Raw genomic sequence first — 18317 nt, 5'->3', positions numbered from 1 at the left:
CACATATAAAAAATAAACAGTATGAAAATACTATGCGTTCTTGGATATTAAAACACCAGCAGTGTTTAAACCACAACCTCAACAAACTACAACATTCAAATTGTGTGTTAATGCATCTGTAACAATGATAATAATCCAATAATATTATAAATAACAATAACATAAAGAGTGTAATGGGGGACATCGTCTCGAATAAATGATTTTAGTTTCAATGCATCTTGTTTGTGCACATGATCATCTGAGTATTAAAATATGCCTATTGTTAATAACATAAAGCTTTTGAATGCAGGACTTTTACCTGAGTATTCTCATGTTGCTGACAAGATCTGCTGGTCTCTGCTATTTATGTAATTAATAAGTTAAAGAAAGGACTGTGTGCTCCAGCTTATCTTCTGAGATTAAACACACAGTCTTACCATAGTGCTGCTTCATTTAGTTGAAGTATTGTTGGAGGGTTTACTCTTATTAAGACTCTATTGGTGAGAATAGAGAGGTGGAGATGGGAGCCCTATTTAACCCTGCAAGGCCCAAATATCGGAAAAAAAATATTGTAAAAAATATATATATTTATTAAAAAAAAACAACAATAATAATAGTGGGTACATATAGAAACCCAAATATAGAAAACAAAATGAGCAAAAAATAAAATTGAAAAAATATATAAACCCAAATATAGAAAAAAATTCAACTAAAAATTATTTATTTTTATATATATATATATATATATATATATATATATATATATATATATATATATATATATATATATATATAAATAATTTTTTCTATATTTCTATATTTTTTCTACATCTTATAGAAAAAATAAAATAAAAAATAAAATAATATATATCTAATAGAAAATAATAAAAAAAAATAAGCTGATGTGGTATTTTTGTAACAGTGGGTTTTACGGGGTTAAAATCATTCTTCAGACACACAAATGTGATCTAGAAGTATTCAGAATCTTTACATAAGTAGCTCCTTATATTACCACGCTATGAAAATACTCTAGTTAAAGCTACTGCTTTTACTACAAATAGAAGTCCTGCAGTCAAAGTATTCAAGTGTTAATTCTGCAGTAAAATGTTCACCAGCAGTGATTTATTATTATTAAAATGATGTTTTTGTATTCATAATACTACTGCAATATGTTCTATTGCTGGAGATGTTTTTCGATCTGGTAAATTTAACTTTTTGCACTGATGGATAGTTTCATTTATAGCAGTGCATCATATTCTATAAAACCACTGGGTTTGTAGCATCGCTGTCCTGTGAGAGCCACTTATCTCTGAAAGGTCAGCTTTTCATGAGCTCAGAAAAACAGCCTGTTTTCATCTTTGTGACATTTACCAGCTTATCCAAGAGGGGTTTAAACTTATCTCAAAATAATCTTAACCCATAAAGGAGCATTTGTAACTTCAGTTTATCACATTCAAAATCACCACATTTGGAGATGCAACTTTTTCACTGGACAGAAAGGATGTGAAAAATTAGAATCTGAAAAGCAACTAAAGCTGCAAATATATCAAGAACAATATTTGCCTGTGAGATGTGGTGGAAGTGTAAAGTTAGATAAAACGGAAATACTCCAGTAAAGTAAAAATGCCTCAGATTTGCAGTAAAGTACAGTACTTAAGGAAATGTACTGTTACATTCCACGACTGCAATTAGCACATCAAACTCTTTGTTAAAAAAATGCATTAAAAAGCAGCATACAAAGTGTTTTTTAAGAGCATGAAATGTTTAAAAGTGGAGTAAAAAGCATTGCTTTATTTACCAGCTTCCAGGGGGTGAAGAGATACTGTAAATGCTGTAAAAAGCAAACTGTAAAGCAAGGTTGGAGGTGCAAAAAGAACATTGGTGATAAGTAATGGATGTCACTTTTGTTTTTTTATTTGCCCTATCCATGGAGGCTCCATATGGAAAAATTAATAGATCATAATTTGTGTCAATCTCTCTGCTGCCTGAAGAATTATAGATGCTGCCAGACATTCATAACACATTTTTCATGGACAGTACACTTGCAATGTAATCGCCTAATCAGTAAGAAATTAGTGCAGATGATACTAATCAAACACTGGCAATAGTAAAAAAAACCTGCACTTAGATGTTATTTTGTCATATATATTAATTACCACTGGATGTTGCATCTTTACCGACAGTAGTTGTCATTTTTATGCAAACTTAGGAAGCGGAATCCTCTGCAGTCTTAAAAATATTTTTTATATTAGTGAGTAAAGTGAGTCAATCCCCTTAGATGTCCAGTTTTGCAGTAAACATTACCAAGTTTGCAGCCTACAAAAATTTTTTTGGGTCTCTATAGATAATTCAGCTGTTTAGGACAGATGTATCGGAGGTGATTTTATTCCAGCACTCACCTGTTTAAACTGTATCATTATTTAAAGTAATGCACAATTAAGCTGCTTTGGTGGTACTGTCAATCGATGGAGACCATTTACTGCCCACCAGTGTGGCACTCGTGCTTCCCTTTCCACTAATTTTGGTGGAGGGTATTGCCAAGAGAGCAAGAGGGCAACACACTGAGCATCTAAACGTCTGTTCAGGAAAGCTATGGGTGACATCATGGAGGCTTTGTTTAAGTTTATATATAGTCTACATTTTCAACCCTGCTCATGCTATTTTTTTGTCGCACCTGATTTTTGCCGCAGAGTGACTCAGTTTCATTTGCCAAAATCTGCTCTACCCTTTGAAGAAGATCTGTAATCAGATCTGCTGCCGTCTCATGTGCAGCCTTATCAACGTTTACTTCCTGCGGCCACCAGCAGGCATGCACTTTTAAACATAAAGTGTGTGTGTGTGTGTGTGTGTGCGTGTGGGAAACTTTCGGGTCCTTTCTGATTGTGTTGGATCCTCAGGCAGAATCATGATGCAGGAGCATTATTACACCGTCTGTCTGCTATTGATCTACCAAACAAAACTCCCCCGTGTGCTCAGATATGGTGAGCTGATAATGTTTTAGTGTTAGTCTGACTGTGCAGTGGAAATATGAAGCCCATAACCACACACTAATGTGTCTGGGTTCTCACTCTGTCTTTAAGTTTGGAACATCCAGCGCATCAGTATCTCTCTGGCTGAGTGTGAACTGTATTTACAGCTGCAGGAGCTGATGAGTAGTGCATTATCTGTTTACTTTCTGAAGTGGAAACTGCACACTTGACAATTGCAGGAACTAACGGCCAACACTTTACAGCCCAATTTTGCTGGCCAAGGCCTCCCCTGGTAGATTAAATGGTCTCTGAGACGCAATTAAAGATGCTGCAACTGTCTGATCCCCAGATGAACCACCAGGCTCTTTTGCATCTTGCTGCAGTTTTTTTCAAGTGCCAAGATGTAACTTGTCGTTTTCAGGAAGTAGTGAGTAAAAAGAAAGAAATACAAAGAAAAAAATTCAAATTCACTTGGCTTTTATTCACATTTCATGTCTGCTGACATCTCAAATGCACCGTCTGTCCATACATTCTACTACTTTTCTGAAATGGTTCTTTTCTCCCCATCCCAACTCAGACAAACGGGGGTAAGATAACCACCATTGATAATAATAATAATAATAATAATAATAATAATAATAATAATAATAATAATAATAATAATAATAATAATAATAATAATAATAAAAGCAGCATTGAAGAAACAAGGTTCGATTTCTCTCTCCCTTCGTCACCAGTATCTTTGTATTAAATTTACCTGAATGTAACCATCAACGATCAGTTTAACAAAACAAACATAGAACTAGCTTGTGATAAATAAACATCATCATCATCATCATCATCATCATCATCATCCTACCATCATCAAAACCAGGCCCCACACTCACAAAAATAAGAATAACAATAATAATATTAATAATGGAGTATACAAACTCAGAAGTAAAAAAAAAAGTGACTCAAGCCTTTTTTTTAGGAAAGAAAACATGATTGGTCTTCAGTGTGTGTATATGTGGTTGTGCATTGGTCATCTGTATCCTATTCTGAGTCAGCAATACATCAGCTGTGCTGCTACAGTAGCAGTAATATTCCTACGTCTCGCTACAGTCTATACTTTAGATCCAGTGAGGCTGGATCTGCTCTGGTCCTGTTAGTTTGTGGTCATTAAGACAGTTGTGCAGACAGCAGACAGAAACTGTCTGCTACCAGTGAGCTACAGCAGGGTGCTACAAACAACAGCAGGTGTCTCTTCATGCCAACAGCAGTCAGCACTAGATTCATGTTGGGCCACGACCTACAGCTCCGAGACACATTAGTCCACTCCACAGCTTAGTATGAAATACTTTGGTTGTGATTTGACATCATAAGATTTAGTGTCCTGTGACAATCGGTCCCAGTACAATAAAAACTGTACTTTCAACAACGAGCAGGTTTGTCCTGTCTGGTCCTTTTTAAATAAAGCCTCTTGCAGACATGCAACTTATTATGTAAAAGTCATGATGGCAAGAATGAGTAACATTTCCACTTCCATGCTTTCTACACAGCACAAATCTGAATCACTTTAACTCCAGTACCATGTTTGACTTTTATCTTTCTTATTTGCACAATATTTCCTTCTGAACATAGAACACTTTTCACATAACGGTGGAGCAATTTTTCTAAAATATTTCATTTGTGACTTCAATTCAGTATTCACTGTGTAAGACATTTCAAACTTGTGATGGAGCTTTGAAACATGAGAAATTTTTCTCACTTTCAGACAAGGAGCACGGTGTACATTTTAAAAACCACTAACAGTTTAAACTTTGGGTCAGATGTGCTGCAAAAATGATCCTAAATTGCAGCTTTGCAATCTGCTAGTCATGTGGCTTCAAATTGCGATTTGAAACAAATTAATTGTTCAGCTCCGCTTCACATTAGAGATTTTCATATTTCTCCTTCTGAGTGCTCATCTGACTGTAATGCTACTCTTGAGCTGTGTGATCCTGATTGTTGGTAAAATCTAATAAGTTTTTAAGTTGTTCAATTATTGTCAGTTACATTTGATAAAACTAAACTCACACTGCTCTGATTTCATGTTACAGAAAAGGTGAAAGATTTGAAACCAAAAGATAAGACATGGACGACAAATTACTTGTGCACTGTTTGTGCACAATTTTGAAATGGATGAGTGAGAACTCTTCCAGTGACACTGATCAGCAATTAAGACGTTACAAAAATTAATTTAATTACAGTTGCACTCTTTTTCTTTTTGCTTTGTATCGTGACTTTAACTCACTACTGCACCCGGTGCCAAATACCACGCAAGCAATGTGAGTAAAGCCAATATAAATATCTGAAGTTTGAGTTTCCAAAAGCCAGCAAACAGATGAAGATGTTACATGTCTGAAAAGGACTAAGCTGTCAGCAAATGTTTGCATAAAGCCGGGAGGTAAGTTTGGCATGCTGATTTCCTGTTTACGTTCACCTTACAGCCATGTGTCGATCTTCTTTTTATGCAGTGTGAGCTTTGGGTCGGGCCCCGGATCGACCACATTAACACATCATTAGTGCTAAAATCCTCTTGGACATGTAGACTCTGCAGGCTGTCACCTGTGCCAGTGGAATTCATGAGCACACACTACGTTATCCAACAGCAATGATATGGTCACTGACTGCATGTCAGAAAGGCCTCCATGGATGGGGTTAGTGTGCTTTCTCTGCGCCGTTTTTATTCTCGTCACTAGATGGCGGTGGTCGTCTTACTAGTCTGTCGCCACTTAGCCACACTGTGCCATTAGAGGATTCATTCTGGATGAGTGAGACACTGATGGGATACCATCATTAATAATTTATTTCAAGTCCTAAAAGAATGAAAAAGCAGCTCGAAATCCAAAAGAAGCTGGTGCTGTCCTGTCTTTATGTGAAAGCCTGAACTCCCACCATATTCCTATTTGTCCGTATATAAATCCATGTGAGCCGCGGAGCTCCCAGTGTGGACATTCCTCCATCAGCTGTCCTCTCTTTGCATCCTTAAATTAATTCTTTCATCCATCCTTCTTTAGACTTTCTGGTGGTCTGTTGTGTGTCCTTGCGTTCCCAGTTGGCTCTGCTGGTGTCAGTCACTGGTATTGGAGGTAATTTTTAAGGGACTGGGGCAGAGGGAGGCTCTCGATCTCCTGAAGCCGATCCCGACCCAACGCCAGGCGGGCCGCACGACGACACAAATCCATCAGAGGAAGAGGCTCAGCTGAGGAGAAGAGCAAAGCGATACAGATTTTTAGAAAGTTAGGAGAGGATAGCGGACATCTTTTAGATAATAACACCACAGAAAATCACCTGTGTAATGTTTAAAAGTGCATGACTTCTGCACATTTTGGCTTGTGACTGATTAATTACTGGTTTGCCTCCATGTTTATGTTTATTCTGGCACCACAGCCTTTTTTGCATGCATAATACATCTTTCTATTTGCTGTGCATGAATGAATGAGAGAAAGAAGTAGATGGGTAGAGAGAGCGACGTTGCACACCTTTAAATATTTACACATTCTGCTCACACACACGCCATCACTGACACCTGTTCCTAATAGCATATAAAGTCGCATTACTGAGGCAGGGACATGTGTCACCCTGACTTTCTATCCCGCTGAAGAAAAGCACATTTTTCGAAAAACACCTCGATCATGAGCACATCACGTGGAGTGTAAAGGCTGTCCATGTGTGTTTTTTGTGTTACATTGTTATACAGACTGTGAGGTCCTGGTTAACCTTTTCTCTGACCTTCATCTTGACGTCAGGATAAAGGAGGTAACAGATACTGGAGGCTGTGGTCTGAGCTGCAGGACTCACAGACCAGAGGTGGAGGCAGGATGGTGCTTTAGGAGAAACCTGTTTGAAATGTGTTGTTGTTTTTGTTGTTGTGTTGGAGTCATACGAATGACACATTTAAAGCTAATGAACCCAATCTTGGGGTTCCAGCTTCTCAAGTGTAAATATTTTTGGTTTCCTTGATCTTTTAATGACAGTAATATCTGTAATTAACAGATAAATCTATAACGGTGGAGAATGTGTTACTTATAGTCACTAGTGGTAATTCACAAAACTTTAAAGTAACAATGTAAAAATGTATTTGCCACTAGTGCTTGACTGAGAAACCGGCATGGACAATATATGACTGTAGCTTAGCAGAGATGTATAGTTGGGTTTTGACTGCCAGTTTCATTTTGTGTCCTCTAATGGCTACACTGATGCCAGAAAGTCTTATCCACCTTTTTTGTTTGGTAGTTTGATAGAAACCTTTAAAGTAACACCTTCTAATGTTTCACGAGCACAGACCTGTTAAAATGACAAACATTCCCAAGAACAGATAATAGCAGTAGTTAATTAACTGCAATTCTGTAACAGCTAAAATAAAAGTTTAATTGGTGTCTAGTAAATGTTTCTGTTATCACCTTAAGGTTGTTTGTGATGGAACACCACGGTACGACCGCAAGTTAGAGTTCTGAAATTCAACAAGAGCGACAGTGTGGAGAGTCTTGACAAGAGAGACAACGAGGCTGAGGTCAGCTTCCGTAAAGTATGTTATGCTTAATATTTCACTGTTTTGCACTTTTGGACTTCCAGCAATTTGATCAGCTACCTTGTGTAAAATAAAATCAATACGTGTGATGTGTAAGCATGCTTTAGCTCCTATCTAATTAAACACTTCATATGTTCTACCTGTCATCACAATTTCAGGTGAGATGAGATATGATTTTATTGCCATGTTTGGGATTCTGCATTCTCAGACAACAGTAATAACAGACCAGTTGCTTGTAAATGTTGATATTAAAACTAATTGCAACAGTAATAAGAGATCTGATGTGCTGGCAGACATGTAAGGAGAAAATGTAGCTCAGAAATGTTTGTGGTAACAACTTTCAGAAGCAGTGCTATCTTTACACTGTTTAATGATCAGAAAATGAGCTTATATTTCAGCTCTAAAACATTCTTCTCACTAAATAACCCCTTCTTTAACATAATGTTAGGGATCACTATATCACTACAGGATTTATAACCATCAGATATCAACATCTGCCTCAAAATGCAAACGTCAGCATTTCAATGAGCAGTTAAGAACAGGAAATGCTGCTTATTCTCTGACAGCTGTTTTCAAGCAAACGCTTCATGTAATGATGTGAATGAATTATTAATGGCCATTAATAATTTAACTGATTTTTAAAAAACATATTAACTGGCAAGGCAGAAGATGAAGGATGTTAATGTCATCAAATGTATTGTGCATTAGCTCGAGTTAGTTGCACTACAAGGTAAAGCCTCTTTCTATTTCATACGATGAAAGCAACTAACTGCAGTTTTTTTAATGTATAATACTGCAGTGAGCAGCAGAAGAGGTCACTCAGAGTATAGGCCGTTTCCCACTGGCAGGCAGAGAGCACTCTGGATGGCTTAGTTAGCAACAGACCACCATGACAAAGACTTCTGTGGCAGGTACTGAATTCTGGCCAGAGCTCACATATTCATGACGGCATCTACTGGAAGAGTGAATGTTAAGTGTCTGTGGTTGTAAATAGCTCTATCAGCATATAGAATGATCCACACTGGGCCAAATTCATTCTAATGATTAAACAAAAACACAACTACTGGTTTGCATCCTTGCTCCAGAATATTCTTGTTATTGTTTATAGTTAATTTTGCAACAAAGTCTTATATCAAGTCTTGCATGTCTGCATCAAAACTATCTATCAGAAGTAGATAAGACACTGCAATAGGACATGGCTAAGATCTGGATTAAATAAACTGCTTCAAAAACTGCCTGATTCAATTTCAGTTTTCAGCTGGACCATGTGGTGTCTAGTATGATTATTAAGGCAATTCTGACATTGAGGTTTTATGCAATCAAACCAAGTAAACAAACAATAAATAAACATTCTCTTAATCAGTTTAGCACCAGTTTGAACTCTTTGTCCTTCTCCTCTGGCTGTTAACATCGCCCCATAGCTTCCTACACATGAGTTTTATAGTATCATCAGTTTTGCTAACAGTAATGACCACATCTGATTGGCCTGATTACTCAGCACAGCAGAGTGGGAGGAAGAGAGGGAGGAAGGGAACACGGTGCGAAAATGAACTCACAATACAACAACCCATTAGGCTCCTAAAACTCTTCCATCTAAGGAAACACTTCCACAGTGAGGCACATACTGTATGCACACATAGTTTACTGCACTGCGCTGTACATGTGACAGTCCTTGAACTTATTGACTCCCACCAACACAATGGCAACCAACCATCTGCGCACCAACTAGAAGAAAATGCAGGGAAATGGGGCAGAACGACAACACTGGAAGTCATTCAGATGGAAAGGCAGGGAGAGAACTGCGAAAAATGAAGAGGGATGCGAACGACAGACTCAAAGTCAGGGACAATGTGTACATTTGTAGAAAAAAAAAAGCTATGGAGATACCTTCCAAGGTAATGTGTTTATCGTGAAAAAACAAACTTCAAGGTGTTAAGTGCTTTCAGAGGATTCGGTGTGACATTAAAGCACAGCTCGGCTATCAGTCTGTCTCCTCCTGCTGTTCTTGTGGAGGAAAAAACTGCCATCACCTCTTGTAATTCTGGGCGTCCTCTACCACCTGCCTCTCTAGCTGTGTGTGTGTGTGTGTGTGTGTGTGTGTGTGTGTGTGTGTGTGTGTGTGTGTGTGTGTGTGTGTGTGTGTGTGTGTGTGTGTGTGTGTGTGTGTGTGTGTGTGTGTGTGTGTGTGTGTGTGTGTGTGTGTGTGTGTGTGTGTGTGTGTGTGTGTGTGTGTGTGTGTGTGTGTGTGTGTGTGTGTGTGTGTGTGTGTGTGTGCCTGCATTTTCACCTATTAGTCATTGTGGGAACCTACATCAGCTCTTACCTGTCTTCCTTATCGGGATAAACAACAAGTCCACATGATGCATATCAATACATTTCAGGGTGAGGGAGTATATTAAGGCTATGGTACCATCAAGCTTTGGTTAAAGTTAGGATTAGGCAAGTGGTAATTATAGTTAAGGTTAGAGCAAATCTCCAGGAAAATAATGGAAGTCATTGTAATGCGTTCATGGGTGTGTTCAAGGGTTAACTAACAGGATTGACAGACAAGCCTCTGCACAAAATGCTTAAGCCTACTCTTCATTTGTGTCCTTACAGTGTTAACTGTCACATTAATGCTCATCCAAACTCACAGAAACCTCCGTTCCTCACTAGTGCACGGTCACAATGGCATGATGCCAGCGATGGTTTATACTTTCACCTCCGTTTGACTCTCACATACGCTGCCATTATTAGAGCTGTTCTCATCAGTAATACAATATACTGTGGTTGACTGGTGTTGTATGGTGTCTGAGTGTCATCAGCAGCAGATACAGTGAGCTGCAGACAAGCTATTCACACAAAATGTTGTGATAAGGATTCTGGGGCTGCGATTAATATTCATCTTTATTCTAAATTTATCAGCTGAATGTTGTTTTGAATTTACAGCTTAACTGTTTGGTCTATAAGATGCTAAAATAGCGCTTTATAATTTTTGAGAGCTCAAAATAATGTCGTCAATTTGCTTGTTTTGTCCTGGCAAAATATGAAGACATTTGGTTACATTAACCGGATAAAGTTACAATTCACAAACATCTATACACAAGTTCTAACATTTTGTACAAAACAAATATCATTACAGTTGATTTGAATAAGTGTTAATTTCCTTGTAAAAGTATCACTGAAACATAATGGCAGCAGAATTTTGTTTGAGAACCCCCCATTTAATCTATTGGAGCAAAAGACAGCATGTATATTTGTTTGATAAATTACTTAGAATTAAGGGTGCAATGTGTTGTTTTTAAGTTAAAGGGCAGATTGACTAAACAGTTTGTCTCTTTCTCTTTTATCTATGTCAATATTTGCAAAATGTCCAATAAAGTACAGCATCAGTGCTTCAGATACTTGTTGGGACTTTAATGCATTTAAAGTGAAAGCTCATATAGAGCATAACAGGCGCTCATTAACAGTTCTAAATAAACAGTGATGCTAAGCTGGCTTTACTGCCTTACTGGTGGATGACCAGAGAAGCACAAAGTGTTTACTGACATCTGCTTTTGATTGGATAATGCCCTGTTTTTGTTGCAGGAATAGAATAATGAGCTAAATCTGCTTTGCTTAAAGTATATGTATTTACTGGAAAATCTTTAGTGCAAGTAGAATTAAAACTAAAATTGCACGAAAAATGTCAGCCAAAAAACAACATGATATTGAAAGAACAAAGCTGACATGATTATTTATTCTGTACAACAACACAGAAGCACAATAAGCCTCATTTTTGTTCACGTTTGGCTCATTAACTCCTCTGCAGAAAAAGTGCTCATTTGTTCTGTTGATTTATAGCAAAAAGCTATTTGAGTGGACAACTCACCTTAAAGTACCAAAGACCAAATCTGAAAATGTCAGTTTGAGGTTAGTGTGGCAACAAGAATATAAGAATCACAGTGTGTTTACTCTGTGTGTGATTGTATGATTGTGTGTGAGACGTGCATGCGTGTATCAGGGGGAGCAATTTTATACCATATCCAATTAATTTGAGCACCCTTGTAGGCTCTTCAGTGTAGTTTCAGTTATGTAGAGACCATTTCAGCAGATAGTGCTGTGGTTACAAAGAGGAGGGAGCCACTGTCAACGCTGGATGGCTCTCCTTTTTTTTCTTGAAATGCTACAAGTGAAAAGTAGAGTGAAAAAGTAAATATTCACTAGTTTACCAGTAATTATCTACTGCCAAAACGGAAAACCTAATTAGCCACTGATACTGTAATGACAAGCTGAAATCAAAGCACCTTGAGGCACAGGCAGTCCTACTACTGAATGACTTCAAAAAGCACTACTTAGTCTGCCAGATAACATCAACAGTATTTTCCACCATGCCAATATTTATAATGGACTATTAGTACTTTCATAGTGAAACCTAATGACAACCTAATGTGTGGAATGTTGCTCCTCTCTCATATTGCATTATGATGTCTTATAACAAAAGCTACAAACCATACAAACGCTGTAAACTCTGTTTTTGTGTATCACAGGCATTAATTTGACATTGTGCTCAGAAGAGCTTACAGTCTTTTGTATATATTACACATGTTACAGTGTGTTTGGTATTGATAGTATAATGCATCAAAAACTGCTGGTTCAATAACACACTATCATCCAGGTGTCTGCTCATGATATTATTCTAGCTCTAGGTGATCCTGGAGCTGCATTTTACTATAAGTAGAAAAAAAAATCTCCACATGAATCATTCGCTGCCCTCCAGTTGCATATCATGGCTTTACAGTGCATTATACCAGTAATTAGTTGGGCTTAATACCTTCTATAGAAATACTCAGTGAATTAACGACAAGATTTCATTCTTAGTGGCACATTTTCCATCATGTTTTATCCTATAAGCATCTCCTTAAGTGATCAGAGAAGCTAACAAGGAGATTCACTGCAGATAATGAACAGTAGATCGTCAGCCTCTGCTTCATTACACATTCAGTGCATTAAGAAAAATGGGAAGAATTGTGTTTCATAATGCAGCAGGAGTGAGTATCATCACCAGTTCTCTAAATATTACCTGTACTGTAGTTCAATCACGGTGAAAACAGATTATATTTAGCGATGCTCTGAAAATGCTTTTCATTACATTTGTTTAATTGTTTTGTAGATTATAGATATAGATTATATAAATTGCTTTGTATGTATCACTCCACATTGCAGTGCATCCTAATTTTAACCACTAGTTTTCCCAGTGGAATTATCATGTAAAAAAATAAGTGTTTTATTTGGTTTTTGCTTGTCAGAGTGAGATACAAGTGTTAGTTTGATCTGACTTTGAATGTTTGATAGACAATTGATTACTGGAGTCAAATAAAATAAAAAATGAAAGGAAGATTATGAATAAGGTTCATGTTTAGTGCTTTATCGCTTGTTTGCTGCTGAGTACTAGGAATCAAACCAGCAACCTTTCAGGAAGTTGTTTTTCTTATGATCTACTGTGGTTGTCTATCTATTTATACAATGGTGGCAAACATCCATGAATTCTCTGAGACAGTTTAGTGATGAAGGCAATATCAGATTGATCCAATGCATGAAGTGAACCCAGCTAGTGAGGAACTTTTTCCCTGATTAGACATTTTTTTAATATGGATATGAATTGAGACCCAAGGTCTGCTGCGATGGGAACAAGAAGTAATAGGGGCACACAATGTGACACGACGTCTGTAATGAGATGCTGTGCACAGCAGTGGAGAGCAGAATTTATTGTCTGTACAAAACGATAATGGGAGAGAGGGTGAAAATGGCAACAGCAGCCTCACTTTTATGATAGATGTAAAAACTGACCTGAGGGGATGAACAGAAGCTAAATAAAACCTGACAGACGGATCGAGGCTGAGTTTGAAGGAAAAACTAAAGAAACAGTCCGAGGAAAAGAAGAAATTCTTAAAGCCAAAGAAAATGTGAACTATGATGACACTGTAGCTGTTCATTTTTTGAAGAGGGCAAAGCAGCTCTTGGACTTTTGTGGAAATGATGTCTAAGCTCTGTTTGGCTGTTTCCCATAGCAACGGCTGTCTGACTTCAGAGCCTGTGCTAAAAGAAGAGACATCATCAACGTCTGTGCTGCACAACTGATTGTATCTGTGAAGTCTGCAACAGTGATAGAAAACATTCTTTTCTACTGTTGGCTTCCTAAACCATCTGCAACTTTACAGCATTTAACATTATGTGAGGAACCATCATGCTGTTGAGTTTGTACTACTTATTATACTTTGTAAGCTAGAAAACCTACTTGACTAGGTTAGTGTAACTTTTTAGTTTCAGCAATGATTCCACTACACACTGCTTTTGTCTTTTTTTCCTCTCAGTGTTGTTTTGTCCTACATTTTTGAAAGGGCAGGGTCCATGAATACATTAACATAAAGTGGAATTGCAAGATGGCGACTAATTCATTCAAATTAAAGTTAGCATTCTCTGCAATTTTAGGACCTTGAGCATGCACGAGTGTTATTGTCAGCTGAGTGTGTAGGAAGCATTCATGACTTAATTTCCAGATGGCTGTTGTCTCTGTGAAAACATTAGTGGGATGAAATAAAACAATCATACAGCTCTTGCAGAATTTCCAAATGTTACTTTGAAATGGATCGATTTCTGTTAATAGTCACTTTGTGGGGTTTCAGAATTTTTCAAAATTCTTTCCAAATATTGGTTAATTGGCCCCCTCTTAATCCATGGACCCCTAGTTGGTAAAGATCAGAAAAATATTGTTGGACTGCCACTCCTTATTTCAATGGTTGCATTTGGATTCAACAAACCAATTAGTATCATGTGATAAATGCTGATGTAATTAGTTACTATTACTAACTAACAAAACCGTTTCTCATGTTCCAGTTGTCTCACTGTCAGACTGAGAAACCCACACTGTAACGACACTCGAGATTCGAATCATGACTGAGAGTAATGTATGGACTCCTGGAGACGGCTGAAATCCCAGCTGGGATAAAGTAACAGCCAACAGTGTCGGCCCATCATCTGGTTAAACGCCTGTGTTTATGTTGGAACTGAAGTGATACAACAAACTAATTTAGCGCCCAGTCAAACACATACTGCAGCAATCAAATTACAGCACCAACTGTCAGCTAGGAACTAAATTTCATGGCTGTTGAAGGACAGTGATGTCAGGGACGCCGTCATGACAGAATAATAAATCAAATTCCAATTTATTCTTTTTTCTAATTACAATTTTGACTGATTAAGTGCACAAGTCAAAATAAACAAAAATGTTATACATGCTAATTCCTGGGCAAAAAAACCCATTTTAATTCTAACTTGACTGAGTTGCAAAATGCATCAAACTGCATTAAAGGGTTGAGATGACAAACACACAGAGAACAGACATCTGAGACAGACACAATCTGATCTGTTTCTTTTCCTCTCCCTCAAGTCTTCCTCCCTCCTTTTGCCACAGTTTCATCTCATCTCTAACAATACACCGCTGTCCTCCGGCAATGCCTGCTCCTTTTCTCTGCATCCTCTTTCACACTCTACGTTTTACCCTTTTCTCTCTTTATACTTCCCAAGGTCACAGTGTTTGATCTTTCCTGGCACATAAAAAAGTCATCGCTGTCGGGCAGGTGAAAGCTGCATTATCTCAAAATGTCAATAAGAGATAGAAAAACAGGTCTGTGTTTAGCTTGATGACAAAGCAGTTTTATCATTATCCAGTTAGTGTTGGAAGTGCTTTCTAAGCCCAAGAGGTTGAAGAACTTAGAGGCGCATGTAATCCTTTAATCCTTTAATTAAAGTCAATATAATATGAAAATGAACAAAACTGCAGTTGCAAGGTTCTTACATTACAACAGTAGTCAAATTGGGACTAATGCACAACCCCAAAGCTTGATAATAAGCATTTGTATATATACACAGAGTAATCTGTTAAAGCTTAAAATTACCAACAGCTTAACAATGTGATCTCATGGTATATTTGACTCATGCTGGGCCTATTTTCTCCTCATCTAATGTCATACAATCAGCCCGCTGTAGCATGTTATCCTGTTCACATGAAACACAGAAAAAAAGAACAAACATTTACTCAAAGGAAATCCACAAATCTCTCCTGCAAATATGTTGACAGGTAGAAAAACAGATGCAAAGAGCACACACAAATGCAAGGTCACGGATACAGGAAATCAAACTGACAAACACACGTGCATCTCGAAATTACAAAAGATCAGAAAAACTCAAATAGTGTCAAGTAAACAAACACAGAATGCACACAAACGTCCCTGCTATGCATATACAGAGGCTTTGATCTCAGTCAAGGGCAAGTAAACCCAATAGAGTCACATGAGAGGCTGGATACCAGACTTCAGTACAGAAATGTATCTTCTGCACCAAACATTAAAAACTGCCAAGTTCCAAAAAGCTGTCAGTTACTGCTTTATATCACTTCCTTGCCATTTATAGTAATTTATTTTAGCAAGTACTTTGGAAGGTTGCTTGAATTTAAACAGCATTTTACAATGAAAGAAGTTAAGTTTCCTTGATTTAATGAATGAAAGGCTTTGATAGAAAAGTGAGATTTTGTGTTACAGTGACAACTCTATCTTATCCGACACTGATGCCATGGATTTTATTTGCCTTACAACAAGGAATAATACAGCTAGCATCGTGGAAGGATAACATACATGCTTTGGAACTGCATATTAGATGTTCAAATTAGAAGACAAATCAGGGTCTTGCTTTTTTAAACAGGTGCCAGCCTCTGGAGCTGAACAATGAAGCCACACAGAAATGTTAAAAAATGCAATTCTTCGAATGTCCACTAGGGGGTCCACACGCGAGTCAATCCCCATAGATCTCCATGTTAAAATGCTCTACTTTACAGTGAAAATAAACAAGTTCACAATCTGGTATAAAAACTATTTTGGTCTCTGTAGCTAATGTCTCGCGTGGCTGCTTTGAGTGACAGGTGGCTGTCATAATAAGACAGCCTTGGCCGGGTCATGTTTGCACGGCCTACATTATCTCCATTCACTCTCCACCTCTGTTCATTCATACTAGAGAATCACAATCATGTTTTAAGCCTTTCAAGTAGATCTACTAAAATAGGCATTTAAACATCCTGTTCTTTTATCTTCTTCAGTTGTAAGCCTGTCCCTAGCAGGTCAAAATGGCCTGTACTTCATAACAAAGTAAAAAAAATCTAATTGTCACATTGACATGAAAATGGGGACTTGTTGCTGCAAAGACTGCTCACTCACACATAATAATAACTAGAAATGTGAGGAGGTCAGGGAGAAAAACTTGCAAAAGCTTTAAATCATCTTTAAATTAGCTCAATACCTTGGATGGGGAGTTGTTTCAATGCAGAGGAAAATAATGGGTTCTGAGGGCCTCGAATCATTACACCCATTAAAAAAAATGATGTATCAGATATTTGTTTTAGTTAACACAAAGAGCCCTGCAATACACCATGCTCAACAATCTCACCCTCAGTCAAAGGCATTTATTATCCTAATGATGACACTAGATCAGTGATTCTCAGAGTCTGGACTTTGGTCCATGTCTGGATGTAACAGCGAGTCATCCAAGGCCCTAGCCCTGACTTCACCCTATGAATACTGAAGACATAAATTTTCTCTCAATTCATAAATTGTTGTTGACATTGAATATACAGTCTGGCTGGAGATTATTCATAGTGAGCATGTCCTCAGATGAATGGTTTTAATGTAGCTTATTTCCATATCATTGACATTGTTGTCATGGCAACATTAACTGCTGAAGAGAGTGTTGTGTTGTTGTTTCTGCTGAGTTCATACATTAACATTGCACCAGGGAAATTGTATGTACAGAATTTCTACTGGGCACAATCTGTACAACTAGTCTAAGTGTAAGATTATAACAGATCCGAACTAACTGTTGTGTCAGCTTTAATTTATTGCAGGTCACAAGAGGTGAGAAGTTTATTGTGTAATCATGAGTTCAGGGGTCGCACTGATGAAACTGATGGCAGGCAACCAGGGTAATAACTCCTTCTAGGAATGAATGCTTTGAACTTGATCATATGTTCATTAAAAATTCTAGTGTGAGCTGACAAAATGTGAGTTTGTTGTTGGTAATATTCCAAATCTCCAATTTGGAAAAAAAATGACTTTTAAGTAAAATTTCGACAATCCCTTCATGCGACAGCAACTCTAACTGACTCAATAAAAGCAGTGTAATAATGTTTCATGTGACAAATCTTAACATAAACAATAACAAGAAAGTTTAAGCTGCTTCTCATGTGACAACAAAGACTGAAGTTACACAAAAAAGCCACATTCAAACTTCACTTTGATGAAAACAACACAACATAGGGAGGGATTTAGTAGGGGGTTTATCTTTACTCTTTGAACACAGTGTCCTCATTCTCAAACACACTAGAAGCTGAACTCTGCCAAACACCAATGTCCTTCACAGCCACTGAGAGAAGTCTCTGCATTATCCATAACTAATAATAACTAATGTACCTCCGGTGGTGTCCTGTATCCTCTTCCTCAGTTCATTGTGTAACACTGCCAATTTTTAGCACAATCACACTTGAAGACACACTGAAGCAGCCATTGTGCAGAACTAATTCAGTGATGTTGTTACAATCCAAGGAGGATTTGTTAGAAAACCCTTTTGTACTAAAAAAAGGATGTGGCCACAGGGTGGGCGGACTAATGGCTACAAAACACAGTTGTACTAAGTCCAGCCCACACAGATTTAGGAGAGGGGGTGTGAAAATCCTTTCTTCTGAAGTCTTCTTAGAATAAACACCATCTTGAAATATGTGGCTCTAACTAACTTTGGTGCTTGAATTGTCT

General features: G+C 37.6%; 1 protein-coding gene across 5 annotated transcripts in view; it reads right to left on the bottom strand.

Moving 5' to 3' along the window:
* Positions 1 to 3408: 3408 nt before the first annotated feature.
* LOC111567455 (SPRY domain-containing SOCS box protein 4-like) overlaps positions 3409 to 18317 on the bottom strand; it is a 101462-nt gene continuing 86553 nt past the window's right edge. For all 5 annotated transcript variants that reach the window (XM_055014473.1, XM_055014474.1, XM_055014475.1 and 2 more), the window contains one exon: positions 3409 to 6174. In XM_055014473.1, coding sequence (XP_054870448.1) covers positions 6047 to 6174 — 128 coding nt within the window. In that variant the 3' untranslated portion in view covers positions 3409 to 6046. The remainder of the gene's footprint in view (positions 6175 to 18317) is intronic.

Source organism: Amphiprion ocellaris, chromosome 10 (genome assembly GCF_022539595.1).
Source record: "Amphiprion ocellaris isolate individual 3 ecotype Okinawa chromosome 10, ASM2253959v1, whole genome shotgun sequence".
In the NCBI taxonomy this organism is placed as follows: Eukaryota; Metazoa; Chordata; class Actinopteri; family Pomacentridae; genus Amphiprion; species Amphiprion ocellaris.
The sequence above is the reverse complement of the archived record's forward strand: the minus strand, read 5'-3'. Positions and strand labels throughout refer to the sequence as shown.